The 16,101-nt window shown below is 56.6% G+C and overlaps 5 protein-coding genes and 1 non-coding gene across 6 annotated transcripts; 1 reads left to right on the top strand and 5 right to left on the bottom strand.

Annotated features, from left to right (window-relative positions):
• Positions 1-337: 337 nt before the first annotated feature.
• On the bottom strand, positions 338-2,457 carry L226DRAFT_156608 (uncharacterized protein). The gene is made up of 3 exons (XM_067672491.1): positions 2,100-2,457; positions 647-2,042; positions 338-594 (listed from the first exon to the last, which is right to left on the bottom strand). Exons 1-3 carry the CDS (start codon positions 2,382-2,384, stop codon positions 446-448), a joined length of 1,830 nt encoding a protein of 609 aa, XP_067532766.1. The 5' UTR covers positions 2,385-2,457; the 3' UTR covers positions 338-445.
• A 488-nt stretch (positions 2,458-2,945) lies between these two features.
• On the bottom strand, positions 2,946-5,016 carry L226DRAFT_156598 (glycoside hydrolase). The gene is made up of 4 exons (XM_067672490.1): positions 4,225-5,016; positions 4,025-4,164; positions 3,566-3,969; positions 2,946-3,484 (listed from the first exon to the last, which is right to left on the bottom strand). Exons 1-4 carry the CDS (start codon positions 4,821-4,823, stop codon positions 3,116-3,118), a joined length of 1,512 nt encoding a protein of 503 aa, XP_067532765.1. The 5' UTR covers positions 4,824-5,016; the 3' UTR covers positions 2,946-3,115.
• A 4,053-nt stretch (positions 5,017-9,069) lies between these two features.
• Positions 9,070-10,786, bottom strand: L226DRAFT_573259 (uncharacterized protein; the record flags this gene model as incomplete). Its single annotated transcript, XM_067684822.1, has 4 exons — positions 9,070-9,206; positions 9,269-9,847; positions 9,898-10,015; positions 10,091-10,786. 4 exons carry the CDS (start codon positions 10,784-10,786, stop codon positions 9,070-9,072), a joined length of 1,530 nt encoding a protein of 509 aa, XP_067532764.1.
• A 1,831-nt stretch (positions 10,787-12,617) lies between these two features.
• On the bottom strand, positions 12,618-13,279 carry L226DRAFT_537307 (uncharacterized protein). Its single transcript, XM_067681304.1, has 2 exons — positions 12,946-13,279; positions 12,618-12,893 (listed from the first exon to the last, which is right to left on the bottom strand). The coding sequence occupies exons 1-2, from the start codon at positions 13,221-13,223 to the stop codon at positions 12,662-12,664; spliced, it is 510 nt and encodes a 169-aa protein (XP_067532763.1). The 5' UTR covers positions 13,224-13,279; the 3' UTR covers positions 12,618-12,661.
• A 239-nt stretch (positions 13,280-13,518) lies between these two features.
• L226DRAFT_t186 lies at positions 13,519-13,590 on the bottom strand. The gene has a single exon. It is a non-coding gene; the product is annotated as a tRNA-Thr (tRNA).
• Positions 13,591-14,155: 565 nt separating this feature from the next.
• Positions 14,156-15,492, top strand: L226DRAFT_467413 (uncharacterized protein; the record flags this gene model as incomplete). The annotated part of the gene is made up of 2 exons (XM_067676059.1): positions 14,156-14,284; positions 14,602-15,492. The coding sequence occupies 2 exons, from the start codon at positions 14,156-14,158 to the stop codon at positions 15,490-15,492; spliced, it is 1,020 nt and encodes a 339-aa protein (XP_067532762.1).
• Positions 15,493-16,101: the final 609 nt, after the last annotated feature.

Below are 16,101 nucleotides of genomic sequence, written 5' to 3'. Positions count from 1 at the left end.
GTATCGAGCGGCGGAGGTGGCAAACTACCGCAGGCGCACACTTCAGCGGACCATGGACTTGCCCGGAGATCGTGAAGGCTCGAAGATTGAACTATAGGGCGGGAAGCTGTGTCTTCGTAAAATCCTGGTCTCTCGCCGTCCAAGATGAGGTTGAGAGTCCGTCTGTACACACGGTACCACTTCGCGCACCGAAGGGAGGGCTCATCGTCGGCGCACGTCCGCACGCACATACAAAGGTCCAATAGAGCGTGCCAGTTGGACGTCCGACGACGCGTTGCTTATGAGTGAGAGACCCGACGTCAAAGGCTCGTCAGGACCCGCAAGAGGAGTCGCCGCGGTGTGAGGAACAACGACGGCGTCGGAATGCGGTATGAGGGAAACGATGGATGGTGCACGGTCACGACGTTTGCGCTATGCTTGGAGAAGCCGTCATGCCGGACGCCGCCTACATAGCGGATCTCGAAGACGAGGCGTTCAATGGCGGTCTGTCGCGGGGGTCAAGTCTGATGTTCGCAAGTTGCGGGCCCCATCTCACATACGGGAAGGACTTGGGCGGATTTCCAAAGTCATTCATCAAATCAGCCTCTGTGACCACTAGATGATGAAGTTAGCATGGCAATAACGGGTGAAGCTGGAGCACACTCGCCGTATTCGTCTAAAAATGCGAACTGATCCCGTAATCGTGTCCGCCTCATCTCCCAAAGGACGGTTTCGACTTGACCGTAGAATGCGATAGGATCCATTGGGGCCTGTATACCCACATCCTCGCATTCGAAGACGTCTCCATCGATGACGTGGCAGAGCGGAGCAATAGCAAAGAGCGACTCTGCGAACAACTCGACATCTCCCAGAACACTATCCTGAGCCCCGAGATACCGCAGGCTTTTGTTTGGACGGTATTCTGGAAGAGATGTCATACCGCCTACATCGGTGCTGGTAGCATCCAACGAAAGGTGCACTACTTCCATTTGGGGGCAGTTGTGCAGGAGATGCGCCAATCCTATCCAGGTGATGTTGGAGTGGGTGCAGAAGCCATATTCACCGATAACTAGGGCGATTAGAAGCGGCCACGCGAGACCGATCCGCGAGATGGCATTGTTGTCAAATGTCACGACGAATAGCGACTTCAAGATGAATCTTCGTATGAAAGGAAAGTCTAGAAGCGGCTCCATGTCCTCGACCGCAAGGAAATCTTCTTTTCCCGGATACCATCCTCCGTCCAAAGGCGACATGATCTGAAGCACGTGCAAGGATGACAAGGAGCAGTGCTGGCGGAGAACTGCGGAGAATTCGGCGAGGTCAGGAGGCAGTGGCCTTTGTTCTACCGTAATATCCAAGGTGAACAAACGGCAGGAGCCCATGACCCGAAGAAGTTCGATACATGATGATAGCGCTGGAAAAACGAGATAGAGTGATTGCAAGGAAGAGAACGGGGGATGCGCGGTAGCGTGGAGGGATTGCAAGTTGTGCGCGTCCTCAGCGTCGACCCGGAGGCGTACCTTCCGCAGGTGTGGTTGCTCAGCAAGATATTGAAGGAAATCAGCGGACCAAGATTGCTCAGCTGTCACGATGAAGCTCTCCAAACGGTGACACCTGAGGGCAAACTCGACGGCTGCTTCCACAACGACATCGGGTTGCGGCGAGAACATCTCGAGCTGGGTGAGGTTGGGACACAGATCCGCGATTGCTGAGAGCTGAAAAGCCAGGGACAACGGTTCGTCGTCGGCAACTTCGGGGCCAAATGAGAGACAGGTCAAGTGTGGCCCGAAGAAGAGGGGAATAAGACGCGTGAAGGAGCTCGGACACTGATCCCAGCGGAGCTTCGTAAGGTTTGGGAAGAGAGTCGGCGTACGTCGAGACAGACAAAGCCTGTCTACAACATCCCACTCGACGTAACGTCGACGACCAACCTCTCCGGGGAACTCGTCATTGAGCTTCTCAAGGTCGGCGAACTCGAATCGGCAATACCCAAGCTCCTTGATACGGCGGGCATAGTAGTGGAACCTTGACCACTCAGATGCCATGGGCAGCCTTGCGAAGGACTTAATCGGCGTTGGTGTTCGAATCCTGCGACGCGATAGGTGTGAATGAAGACGTACTATCTCATAATCCGGCGTATTCTCGAAGTCATACGCTACGATGACCTCCTTCCACACATCCTCCGGGAAAGTCCTCAAGATAGGTCCAAGATTCATCTGATAACGCCATAGCATATCCAGTGTAGGCTCTAAGAAAGTGCGGCATGTCCTAGCCAACGACGCCAGTGTCGGATTGAAGTCGGTGTACAGATGGTAGCCCCAAGTAGGATATTCTTCAGGAAGCTGCATATTGACGAAGCACAAGATGTGCGAGAATACCTCAGGGGATCGGAAGCAGGCATGCATGACGATATATAAGGGCCTAGGAAGTGGGGAACGTTGCCAAACTTCGAACTTGAAGCTTGAAGAGCGTCTTCACTGTCCGCTGAGAGTTGAAACTATTCGAAGTTGAACGTTGACCCTTCTTCCCCCATGTTGTATGCGTGGGAAAGTGGAAAGGTCTGGTGGTCGCCATCAGCACTATGAATACCGCACCTTGCCAACGACCGTTTGTTGTCCCACATCTCCCAACCTGCACCACAACATGGAACCGAACGCTATCTGCATTCTGCGAAAAAGAGAAAGAGGCCTAGCTACTGGTATTATAACGTCCACTGGCATGCGCGTACCGTATACGTGTGTATCTGTGTGTATCTGTGTGTTCGGATGGGGGTTGACAAGGGCGCGTAACGAGTAATGAGTAACAATACACTATGTTACTTCATGAGCGGGTTCGAGATGTCCGTAAAGCGCACGTCGTCGTCGTCAACCGGAGAGGAACAGCGAAGGGAGGGAGAGAGGGAGGGAGAGAGGGAAGTGGAAGGGGCAAAGCGAGCGTAGCGAAGGAGATAAGTCATCGTAACTAAAGTCCGTGCGTCATAGCTCTGCGAGAGAGGAACCGTCCGAGAACGGAGAGCGGAGGAGTGAGACGGATATAGGGAGACAGGAAGACGGGGGGGCATGGAGACAAGGAAAGGGCGCGGGCCAAGAGAGACAGAGAGAGGGTATCCGCAGCTGCTCAGACCTACGCAAGACGCTCACCGCGACGCAGGGACACACCCCGAGACCGGGATCTGCGCATCGTTAGCGTCCCACGCGTCGGGGTACGCACAGCCCGCAATGGGGGTGACAACAGGCGTGGTATCGCTCGCGTCGAACCATCCATTGCCCACGCTGACCGTCGCGCTCGCGCTGAACGAGGGCGGGGGCAGCGTCGAGATCGTCCCCGTCGGCGTGTACTGCGGAATGCTCGCCATGCTCGCCGCAGGGATATCTGTGAGCGACGCAGGCGGCCATTGGAGGCTCTGCGTCGCAGACGCTGCGATCGTGCCCGCGCCCGCGCCGCCCGTCATCCACGCCTGGTACTCCCCGTCGAACGCGGCCATGTTCGCGCCGAGGCTCTCGCACTTGCCGAGCGCCGTGCGCGGGTCCTTCGGCATCCACCCCTGCTCGAGGCCGAGCTGGTAAGACCACAGCGGCGCGCGGACCGTGTTCGTCGTGGTCGAGTTCCCGATCTTCCACGTCCAGAAGAACCAGTCGCCGAGCGCGTCCATGCTCGCGAGCGCGTAGTTCATCAGGCCCTCTTTCGTCGCGTCCGACCACGACTGCCAGTCCTCCCAGTAGTCGCAGCCCGCGCCGTAGTTTGTCCCGCCCGCGGCGCCCGTGGAGGTGATGCCGTCGATGAAGAGGCCGCAATCGTTCATGCCGTTGCTGAACTCGCCTGCAAGCGTCACGCCAAAGGCGCTACGACTGTTGTTCATGGTCGCGCCCCAGGAGTTGCAAGCCTGGAGGGGCCACTGGCCACCGAAGCCGCCGGTGGAGTCGCCGTCTGCGGTGACGTTGACCGGTTGGCGGTTGGGTTGCCCGTTGAACGCGAAGTAAGGGTGAGTGTCTGAAAACGGCGATTGTTAGCTTAGAACGAGGCGTACAGCTATAAGGAGACGTACCGATTGCGACACGGTCGGAACCCGAGAGGAAGCCTGCCCAAGCAGCAGGCCCAGTGAACCCGTCGTGCAAAGAGATCATGGGGCCGTTACCCGCGCCAGTACCAGTGATGCCACGAACCATCTCGTACGCGTGGAGGTAGCTGTATCGACATCGGAATCAGCGAACGCCCTCATCAGAGTCTGCCCACAGAGAAACTCACAAGGACTGAACCTGATCCTCTCCGATCTGGTGCAAGAACGGCTCGTTGACCATGCCAAACATCTGGACGACGTCCCTGTACTCAGGCTGAGAGATGAACTCGGTGATGATGCGGATGTAGTCGAGCGACCGCTGCGCATTTGCGAGTCCCATGACACCCTTCAACCAGTTGATCGATCCCGACTTGCCAGAGTGGTTGTACCCGTTCTGCGAGCCGGGCATCGTGTGCAGGTCAAGGTTGACCCGGATGCCGTACTTGCGCGCCCAGCCGAGCACACGGAGGATGTAGTTCCAGCACGTCCGTGCGAGGAACGGCTCCACGACGGTCGCGCCCGTGGTGTCCACACCGACGTTGTCCCACTTGTTGATCGCCCAGAACGGGATCGGGAGTCGAACCCAGTTCAGGCCTGCGCCCGCGATCTGTGCCATGTCTTCCTCGGTGAAGAAGGTGTTGTAGTGGTCCTCGAGCGTCTGCTGGAGCTTGTCGCCGAGGAGCTGGCTCAGCGTCCACTCGTCGACCGCGCCGACGTTCTGCTCGTACAGGCTCGGAACGATGAAAGGCTCGAGCACGAACAGCCCGCCGAGGTTCACGCCCCACATGTGGTCCTTGCCCCACGTCCAGGTCTCGTTGAGCGCGGGCGTCCATGAGTTCGGACGAGCGCCGTTGTTGAAGGGGTCCGCAGGGTCGTACACCCCTGTGGAGAGAGATCGTCAGTGCCCAGTTCGAAGCAGTCGTTGTTCCACATGATAGCGACATGTGTGCACTGGACCATGCCTAGTGCGACCGATGCTCAAATGATGTCAATCGCGATAAGTATTCCCCTCACGAAACTTTCTGCGGCAGACCTCGCGGCATCGCGACCACGCCCGCAGATTGAACGCATGAGATGCCTGAGCCGAGACGCATACTCTCACGTGCGCACACAACCCCGCGCGCGTGCGAAGCGATCGCCACACATGCAGGAGGCGTGAGTGCGGTCGAAGAGGATGAGCGTGAGTATAACACCTCGCGAGCGGTCCGAAGCTGGTCGCTCAAGGCTAGTCGGGCGCGTCGTCCGACAGCACGTCCACCTGCCGGAGGTTGTGTCTCGTCTGGGCGCGGCCGCTGAGGCAAGCCTACGCCGCAGAGCTGTACATACAGACGCGCTCCGATGCGGGGCGCACGCATTGCGCTCAGTCCACTGCCGGTTAATGATTCGTCTCCGGGCTGGATCTATCCCATGCGGCCTGAGCACCCACTTCCCCATTTTCGAGACTGCGACGCAGGTGCCACTAGCGAACGCAAGGCATGTGCGAGGAGGGAATGGAAAGCGTCCGATACACAGCTCGGCATGAGAAACGTTCGACCGCAATCGAAGCCCTCCTTCGAGTCATCGCGAACGCGCTCACCCTCGTCATACGAGCTCTGTAGCGAACTACCAAGAATGTAGACGGCCAACATGCGTCATCCTGGCAAAGTCCTGCGTGCCGCGCGGTGGGGAATGCAGGAGAGGCGCCCACAGGGAAAAGCTCGGAGCGGGAAAATGCAGAGGGGAAGAGAACAGCGGAGAGGAAGAAGAACACTCACAATATCCGCCGAAGGAGTTCTGGTACGTGAACGTCGTGCCGTCGTCTTTGGTGACCGTGCTGCCATCCCCGCCGGTCGTGATAACGCTCTGGGGCTTCCCTGAGCCGTTCCCGTTGCCGCTCGAAGTAGAGTTCCCGGTCGAGGAGCCGGAGTTGCCTGAGCCCGACGAGGACGCGGCGCTTCCGGACGTTGAATTGTGCTGGTTGGGCTTGACGGCGACGAAGTAGACGGGGAGGACGACTGCGAGTACGACGACGGCGACGGCGCCGAAGATGACCACCCAGAACCAAGGACGTTTGTAGAGGGGACGAGCGGGGAACGGATCTTCCGAATCGTTGTCGTAGGTCTCCTTGTTCTGTGGTGGGAGGAATGGAGAGGAGTCGCCAGGGGTTGAGGTGAGGGAGCGGTCTGGCTGGAGACCTATTGGAGGAGCGAGGTAGTCAGAGCCACGAGGGGTGCCGCCAGAGACAGTCGAGTCGATGAGGCTCTCCCGCGGCTGCTCATACATGTTGTAGCCGGACATGGTGAGAGACCACGGTCAAGCAAGCGTAAAACGTGAAGGTGCGGATGCCGGGAAAAAGTAGAGTTCGGCGTATATGAACCGCACTCGCAGGGCGCGAGTGCAGAGGGCCGAAGAATAGGAAGGGGAAGGAAGGGCGAGAGCGGAGGGGAAGGAGGCTAGGGCAGAGATCCGGACGGGAAGGACTGGCCAGAGTTAAAGGGCACGGCAGCGCCGAGAACGCTCACATGGCGGTCTGCATGCCGCAAGGCCAATTATTTTGAGCGGCCATCTCTCGTCCTAAGCCCGTCCCGTAGCCTGTCACTCGCCTAGCCTCGAGCCCCCTTCCGACACTACCCAACTGCCATCGCCACTGAGCGCGACGCCGAGTGCGCCCCCATGTTGCATTGAAGGCTGAGCGCAATAGGAGTAGCACGGCATGCAGAGTCCTCCAGTCTTCAGAACGATTTGCGGAGACTGAACCATGCCGAGAAGATATCCGCCTTCATCGATAGACTTGGTAAGTCATCGGAATGGAGAAACGGGTGTTGTTGCGATCGAGTCGGTGCCAATCCTCTTGAGCCGCCGCCACCAGCGCCCATTCCTTGCATCCGCCGCCCATTGCCATCCACAATCCACCACCTTTCACCGCCAATCGAGGTTAAGAGAAAGCTCACCTCGTTGTATGCGCCCTTGGGGCAGGGGCATGCGGTCCCTCGGCGCCTCCCCCGCAAATGCAATCAAAATCAGCGATCAGGCCAGTTTGGCTGTTGCCCCGGGGAGTCGTAGCCGATGTGAGAAGTATTCGCGGCTGGAGGGTCGGACTCGAGAGAGCCCAGACAAAGCTCGGAAGGGCACATGTCCGTCGGAGGAACTTAGATGATGGCAATGCTCGTTGACGACGCTGGCGGCTGTGACGCCTAGATCTGGACGGGTTCGAGCTCGCCGAGTGTGGCACTGAGCTCGCGCTGCTGCAGTGTGAGCACGTTGCTCAGACTTTTGCGGAGTCGACTTCGAGGTTAAGAGGAAAGAGTACAAAGTGTCCCACAGCAGGCAGTACGCCTTTAAGTACGCGATCACTAGGTGACATCATAGGTCCTAAGGGAGAGATCAACGTCTGGGTTTATGTACTGTACTCATACTTACTTGACAACACAGTTATGTGCCCAACATCTATTAACCCCACCGGTGGAGAGTTCTAACAAGTGATGGCAATGGGAAGGTAAAATCCTGAGTTATTCAACAGTACTCAGCATACAGTCAGCATGCACGCATATAGTCAGCCTGCATGCCCACATCAATTGCTATGTACGCAGTGCCTTGCTATGAAGTTCCGATCTGAAACTACATGGACGACCGCATATACTCATCACACACGGCCGGTTAACCCCCGTTGCGACATGCAGCTTTCATAGCCGCACCGAAGAGCAGGTCCCAGGCCCTGCCCAATGTCGGATGCGGGGTGACATGATCTAAGACCAGGACTACTGATGCCGAAACTCCGGAGCGGGGAAGGGCGAGCGCTAGTGTTGTCGCGAAGTGAAGTCAAGGCGCCTTCACGGCGTCGGAGTTTGCACCTTGAGGCACTTCACGGCGCCACAAGGTGGCCTCGAAGTGCCTCGTGGCACCGTGAAGTCCGTCCGGAGTACCGGTCCGGAGCCCGACAGTGGCAGGCAGGTCGCACCAGCCCGAGGGCATGAATGCATGACGCGGGAGTGGATAGTATGCAGTAGGACTAGTAGGATACAGAGGTTCGTGAACTAAGGCTTGTCGTATCTTGAATATTCGTGCAGCATTTGCGTTCACTGGTGACTGGACCGCTCCCATAGCGTCTGGTAGCGTGCGAGCCAGTTGGTTTTGAAGGGTGTATTAAAGGATCAAAGGTAAGATGGTATCGGTTTATTTGGGAAGGTTACGGGATGGGTCCTAGAGACGTTGTCGATAAGTTGACGGGTAATGTTCACCATTCCGTACATACTTACTGTGTGCGAGAAGAGCTGCGTGTCGGGAGCTCCACAGCCCCAGCAAGAATATAACATTTGAGACATTGAGAATTGAACACCGGCAGCCCAATTCCTTATAACTCACCCGCATCACGACAGCCTGCTCCAAATGCAAAATCGCGGCCGCTTGCTGCTAGGAGACAATTAATGCTTCGGTCTGAGGTTCATATAATTTTCTGGGTATTAACTACTGTACAAGATTATGCCAGTGATGATTATAGAGGCAATCAAACAGGGTACCGAGCAGGAGAGCAACAGGCAGAAGGAGCGGAACACGGTCAAGAGAGGGCGCGGGAGGTGCATCAGATACTGTGTCGCGTCAATCACATGATCTGTTTAGCGCTGGCGCTCTCGCAGCCGAGTTTGGGTAGTCGCACTTCAAGGCACCTCAAGGCGGCCTTGAGACACCGTGAAGCCACCGTGAAGCCATCGGCTAAATTTCTGGTCACTTCACGGCACACTTTGCTTCACGGTACTTCGACTTCACGGCAACACTAGCGAGCGCTGTCGCTCGGGGACATGTAGGAGAGGCTTGGCGGAGACTCACAACTCAGCGCGCCGACACTGGCGTTGACATTGAACTTCGGGACCGGCTCGTGAGCGATCAGTACTCACGTACCGCGGCTTCCGGAAGGCGAGGCGCGAACGGGACTTTGCAGCGCCTCCAAGGATTCGCGGGTCGGTGTTCGACTGCCGATGCGACCTGCTGGGGTTGTCAGATTGAGGTTATGATAGGACGCAGAGAAGAGAGGTGAGCAACAATACATACTTACGTACCTATCTGAGAACCTGACCACGATAGAGTGCAGCCTTCTTGACCGCGTTCATCCGCAGCCTCGCCCGCTCATCGAGGTACACAGACGCGTTCTCCGGAGGAGCGTCATCAAAGCCCTTCCACCGGTCATTCGGGTTTCCTGTTCCAACCATCCCGTGAGCATAGGAAGACCCAAACGCATAGCACAGCAGGACTCCTCACCAGCATGCACGACCTGAACGACCAGCCTATTCCACGTCGAGAACGTCGGGAAACACCCCACCATCTGCGCGCTCCACCAGTCCTCCCAATCCAGCCTATCACCCAGATCCCGCACCACGACCGTCACGAGACACGGGTCGACGTCCTGTTGTGGTGCCTCCTCACCAGGCTGAGGTTGTCCCTGCCCCTGTCCTTGCGAACGGTCGGAGCGCCGAGTCTCGCTTGAGCCCGGATCGGCCTTCTTGGCTACTAGCGTCTCTTCGACCATGGCACCGAGAGTGCGGAAGAGCGCAACGTACTCATCTCGAGTGAAGGCCGCTCTCCACCACGCGCCCAGGTGTAGATATCGGTTCTTCACGGACTCAGTCTGGTTGCGAGACCCTTGAGAGTGGTGACTCGTGCCGTCGCTACTGCCAGTAGTGATTAGTGCGGCCCACGAGAGAAGCGTCGCCCCGAGCGCTTCGCGCGCAGCAGCGTCCTCGCGCAGGCCGCGGCCAAGACGAAAGCCGAGGTGAGCCAGGTTCCTAAATTGCTGCAGGTCGAGGCCGACGAGGGGTTCAGAGTGGTCATCGAGAATCACTAGTGGACACAGTCAACATCAGATTGAAATTTGGGAGACCAGTACTTACGAGGATTGTCCGCTTTCGACAGCACGGGTTCGTTCGGGAACTTGACCCACAGCTTCAACAGAGACGGGCCAAGTGCTGCGGTCAGCCTCTGCGTGCCCTCCTCGCCCATATCATAGCACTGTTCCCACAGGCCAAGACACCACTAGTCAGCGTGCCGCCTCGCTTTCCATTACATTGCATGTCAGCAACGCACCAACAGAGCTCGTAGGTTCGGCAAAAACCGCTTCGACGCGCCGAGTTTCCCCACGTCCTTCAGCATACACTGCGGAAGCAGCCCGAGCACCGCGTACGACACCGAAAGCGCCAGGATTTCCTGAAGACCCGTCAGGCGATCGAGGATGCGGCAGAGGTCGCCGAAAGAGGGGAACGTCGTGTTGCTGAGGTTGAGTTCCCGGATGTGAGCGAACTTGGTCATCAACGCCGGGAACCGGGGGTGAATGGGCAGACACAGAGGCGGCTTTTTCAAGTTGTTGGTGCCCGTCGCGGACTCAGCGACAGCGTCCACCTGAGGTTGCTCCTCCGCGATGGACAGCCTGACGAGGCTCGGTAAGCGGTTCCGCAGCACGGTCGGAAACAAGACGACCGTGCTGTCCGGCCGGTGGTGGTGTCCACGGAGGGAGAGCGTGCGCACGTAGCGGCCTAGATGGGGCGCTCCGTCGAGCAGCGCGGCGAAACGGTGCAGCATGGCCTTGTCTTTGAGCAGGACGTACGTGAAGAGGATCATCTGCGAGCGCGGCCGCCATGCGCGGCAGACGAGCGAGCACCGAGAGAGCGTCGCGAGGGCGTCCGAGACGAGGTAGAAACGCTCGCTGTATACCGCCCCAATGATGTGCTCGCAGAGTTCGATAGGAAGTCGCGGGGATGTTGTTGGGATGTCGTCGGCGTCCATGAGAGGAGCTACCTGTCTGTGGTAGAGGACGGAATGGATTCAGATCATGAAGATTGAGACTGAGTTGTATGTGTGCATACTTAATAAGGCGCGGATTGGACAAGAGGCTGTACGTCGTCGAGGACTACGTCAGAAAGGTATGAAGGGTGTGGGATGAGTGAGCCGGTATCGCTTCAAGACAGGATACGTCTGCCCAATCATGTTCTTCCTACCCAGCATCTAAGAAGGTCAGAACTAGTAGCAGGAACACGAAGAGCCAAGCGAGACGTACATGATGACGGTACACGTATTGTATGCTAGCGGATGGTGGCGCACTTAGGCTCGGGGCATACCATGCAACATGGCCGAGGTACGTACAGCACGGGAGACTACCCGCGCCAAGACTGGCTGGCTTTCCCACTTAGAGTGATACTTGGCTTTGACAATGAGATTGATGCCCTGTCAGACTGTATCGAGTCGACGGGATTAGGGCATGCCGTTGAGCGGCCAAAATCCCAGGGCCTAATCCTCGTTGGCGTAGGCGGGCGTACATGAGCACCTTCACACCCGCTTCCAACGCAGCGGACGACGTAGTCTGCATGAGTTCTGCTTGTCAGCATGATACAAGACCTGGAAGTGTGCATATATACAACACCTGAACACCATTTCAAACAGTCATATGTAGTTATCCGTTTCGCTCGGCGTCGGAAAGCCAAGTACTATGGAGCATAAGCAGGTGAGGATGGGCGGACGAGTACTTGTGCAGCATGAACGTTGCAGCAGGCCAAGCTGAAAACCAAGACGCCGAGCTCACCCTGTAGCTAAGCGCACATTCCAAAAATAAATTAATGGGGGTGATAAGATAAGGATTTGATGGTTTGAGCGATGCCACTTGAACATCTACCGTCGTACGCATTGCTTGCTTTCAAAATGCCATGATTCGGTGCGTCGTCCAACTTCAAACCATCAACCTGCACCTTTCCGTCTTATCTACAATTTTTCGGACTTGCTGTACCTTCGGCGCGCGGAAAAGACCACCGCGAGCGCGGCTGCTGCTTAACTTGGTCCTTACTGCTTGCCGATTTCTCCTTCCAAGCCGCGTCTCACATGAATGGGGGCATTTGCTTATGACAGGGACAGAAACATGCCCGACTATCTCAGCGCCGGACCTGCCAGTGGTTCTACCTTCCGTCCGCATGGCGCGAGATGACAAGACCGGACGCTCGACGAGAATGATGTTGACTATTCGTCCTGTCACAACTGGGGACCAATCCCGCATTTCGAAAATTCTGCCATCTCGCAAATGTGGGGTACCTTCGAGACAGGTTCGGATGGTCCTTCACGCAAGGATCTTGCGTTGACTGACTTGGTTTATCTCTAGCAGGGTCTGCGGAATACCTATCATAGTCTTGGCTCAGCAACCAAAATGGCGCCTTTTATGAGGTCTGTCCATGATGAGCCGATAACACAGGACAAGATTGTGATGTTGAAGGTCAGGGGAAAGGAGACGTGTGCGACCCTTCAAGCCCAGTGAGAATCAACCCTGTTCTCGTGAGTTTGTATCTGTTTAGAACATCCCCTATGCGAGAACAGCAGGAAACACAAGAGAACATGTCAGTTACTATTGAAACACAAAATGTGGAACACTTTTAGATTAAAACATATGGTGTTCTGTTTCCGTATGTTTCCATACGCGATGTCAAGTTCTAGTAGTCGCAGATATAATGATGATAATGTGTACATAATGAAACATATATGCCACGATCGTTGTATATCCACCACTTCCCGGGACCCCGCCCGTTGTCCCATTCAAAGCCCGCAGCTTGCTGCTCGCTTCCGACCCACCTGCGCTGTGTGCCCCGCTCGCTGACGCGCGCTGCCCATCCGCGTCCACGCTCATCCACGCGCACCGCCCACCCACCCAACCAGTCCGATTACCCAGTCCTCCAACACAAATACACTCACCTCTCCCTTTGTGTCACCACACGTGATACCAAGGGTACGCACACACTCGAGGGAAAGCGACATACCTGAGTGCGTCCACATCTCGTAGGATGCGTTTGTCTGCCTGTGCCCCAGATCCGAAGAGCGGACTGCTATCACACTCGTACAATGGACTGCGCACGATCTAATATGGTACATCAGCTGGATATATGCGCATACAGTCAGTGTAAACTCACCTCTGAACGGGCAGAAAGTCATGGCATAACGTGAGCTGACGCTGCTCCGAGCCTTCACACTCCCGGTACTTGCGGTCCTCGTCATCGGAGGGAATCGCAATTGAAGCTAGCTGATCGAAGGCTGATATCGACGCAGAGGGTAGGAGATGGGGCAGGAAGGAGTTGACAGTATTGGAAGATGGTGGTAAGAGGGAAGGACGCGACGGCAGGGGCGCTTGGAAGCTCGACTTCGACGCAGCTGGAGTTGGATGCAGGTTGGATGTGCCGGATGTCGTCATTTTCTAGGGTAGAGCAAGGGTGTTGCAATTGCACAGAAGCAAGAGACAAGCAAAAGGTGACCAAGAGACATGTTGTGCCAAAGCAACATGGCAGAATTGAGCTGAAAGAAGTGGAACGATGTTCGCAAACACCGACCTTCACTGTCAGAATAGACGCCGTTCCGCCCTAAAACATATCCGCCACGATCCTCCACTATCTAAACATACAAGAACAGAGTCGATTTTCACTGGGCTTCAAGCTTCAAGAGTTGAAGCAACTCGCACCAAACAAAAAGTGGTATAATTATTGTATCAATGCCCCCAGGCTGGATTGAACAACCGACCTCACCATTACGAGTGGCGCGCTCTACCACTGAGCTATAGGGGCTATGCTCTTCATCCTCAATATTTACTGAGGTGTGTTTATAGGCTCAACAAGTTCTGCCGTAGAGGCTGGAATGCTTCTTACGATCACCCTTGGGTCTGTACGCCATGTACTCGGTACATACAGAGGACAAAGTTCCTGAGCTCCGTATCATCTTTTCTCAGCTGCGAATGAGACTAGCCAATCCCCAATACACGACAACCTCGCGTTCAGAAAAAACTTTGAGTTAGGTCCGGCAACCGGGACAGGAGATGGCGGTGTCTGATAATCGGAAGGACCATATGCCTCCTGCGAAGTTAAAGGAATTCGGTGAGTTGTCGTGCCATACAGCCTCGGATCGTGTGCTCGGAGCGGTCGGTCTTGTACGACTCGGCCTGAGTGGTAACGTTGGGGAGGAATAGCCTGTCTTTGTCAGTGTCTCGGAGGCCCAGTTTTCCCGTCCCGGCCACCAAACCCCTCGTCCTCGATCAGGCTGAGGTTCCTCCAAGACTCCTCTCAACGTCATTATCCAACACCCACCTTGCTCTTGCAAGTCTCCACCATCCATCGCAACTGTCGGACGAGCAGCATGTTCAACTACAGGATCATCAAGAGGGCACAGCGCCCGAAGCAGCTCCTCGACTTCTCAGCGTCACTCTGTTACCCCTCTCGCGTCTGCTCTCGCCGATGGATGAGTGCAAGGCCGGAGGAGCGCCAGGTCGTGGGTATCAGTAAGTCATCCCGTTTAACCTCATGTTGCGAGAAGGATTGTGTTCGCCAGCCGATCGGCGTGGATGGTTTCGTGTGCCGCTTTGGGCGAAGAAGAAGCTTCCTTATCAAACGCCTTTCGTCTATCCTGTTACGACATCTTGTCTCGAATTTCATCCCGTCGTCGGGTGAATTCTGACGTAACGTCGCTGGGTTTGTTGTAGAAATACCCGACATGGGCTCTAGAAGCTGGCAACATGACGCGGGGGGTTAAGTTGTTGGATATCGCGTTGTGACTGGCCATCCTCTCTAGTAACAGACACTGAGATACATCTCCCTGCAGCACCTCCACGCAAGAAGGTCACAATTCAGCACCTGCAAGCCCTCCGCACATCTCGGACGCCCATCACTATGCTAACCGCCTATGACTTCCCCACTGGGCGCGCCTGTGAAGCACACGGCGTCGATATAACCCTCGTCGGCGACTCCCTCGCGCAGGTCTGCCTCGGATACGACTCCACCACACGGCTCACGCTCGACGAGATGCTCCACCACATCCGCGCCGTCGCCCGCGGCTCGCACGTGCCGCTCCTCATCGCGGACATGCCCTTCGGGACGTACCACGCCAGCCCGGAGGACGCCGTCCGCAACGCCGTGCGCATGGTCCGTGAGGGCGGCGCGGACGCCGTCAAGCTCGAGGGCGGGCTCGAGCTCGTCGACACCGTCCGCCGGCTCACGAGCGTCGGCATCCCCGTCATGGCGCACGTCGGCCTCCTCCCGCAGCGCCACGTCGCGCTCTCGGGGTACCGCACGCAAGGCCGCGATGCGGAGAGCGCGCTCGGCGTGCTGAGGAGTGCGCTTGCGCTGGAGGAGGCGGGCGCATTCGCCGTCCTGCTCGAGGCGATCCCGCATGTGCTCGCGACGTACATCACGCAGCGCCTGCGGCACGCACCGACCATTGGCATCGGGGCCGGGCCGGGGACGGATGGGCAGGTGCTCGTGTGGGACGACCTCATGGGGACGTGGCATGGGCACCAGGCGAAGTTCGTAAGGCGCTTCGCGGACGTCAAGTCGGAGGTCGAGAAGGGCATCCGGGCGTACTCTGAGGCCGTGCGCGAGCGCAGCTTCCCTGCGAGTACGGAGAGCTACGAGATGCCGAAAGCGCAGTGGGAGCGGTTCCAGCAGCTTGTAGAGGGCGACGCTGCGAAGGACGCATGAGCTGGGGTAGAGACAGCGAGGTCTAGGCGTATGTAGCGGTGATTCTTGGATTTTGTGTACATATCTTTATCGCTGTATGTATCCGGGACCTTCATCGGACTCGCAGAGGAGTGCTCACACGACGGGAGAAAACTCATTTCGCGGTTCAGGAGATGGCCGGGAAATTGGAGGGAAACTTATGGTTTCCAGGTTATCTCCCGATAGTTTCCCAACCAAGGACACATAACGTATTCCGTCAGTTTTCCACACATTTCCCGGTGGGCTAAGTTTCCCTGTTGAAGAGATGTCCGGGAGACGTTCAGGACACTTTACGTTCCCAGGACTGGGAAACGTTCGGGAAATGTTTTGTTCCCAGATCATCTTCCATACATTTCCTTTGACTAGAAATTCGTCGTTCAGTTTCCCGGTGAAAGAAATTTTACATCTCCTATTTGTGTCTACGGACGGGAAATGTGACAATGTCACAGAGAGATTTCCCGACACAGGAAATGCCACCGGCGTCTGGCGGCTCGTGCCAACTCCTCATCGCCTACCGCTGTCTACTTACCGTCAATCAGCACCGTTGCCGTCGTCTAACGCTGTCATACCCCTTCATTATCCGCCGTTGTC

This window comes from Lentinus tigrinus (genome assembly GCF_003813185.1).
Source record: "Lentinus tigrinus ALCF2SS1-7 unplaced genomic scaffold L226scaffold_24, whole genome shotgun sequence".
In the NCBI taxonomy this organism is placed as follows: domain Eukaryota; kingdom Fungi; phylum Basidiomycota; class Agaricomycetes; order Polyporales; family Polyporaceae; genus Lentinus; species Lentinus tigrinus.
The sequence above is the reverse complement of the archived record's forward strand: the minus strand, read 5'-3'. Positions and strand labels throughout refer to the sequence as shown.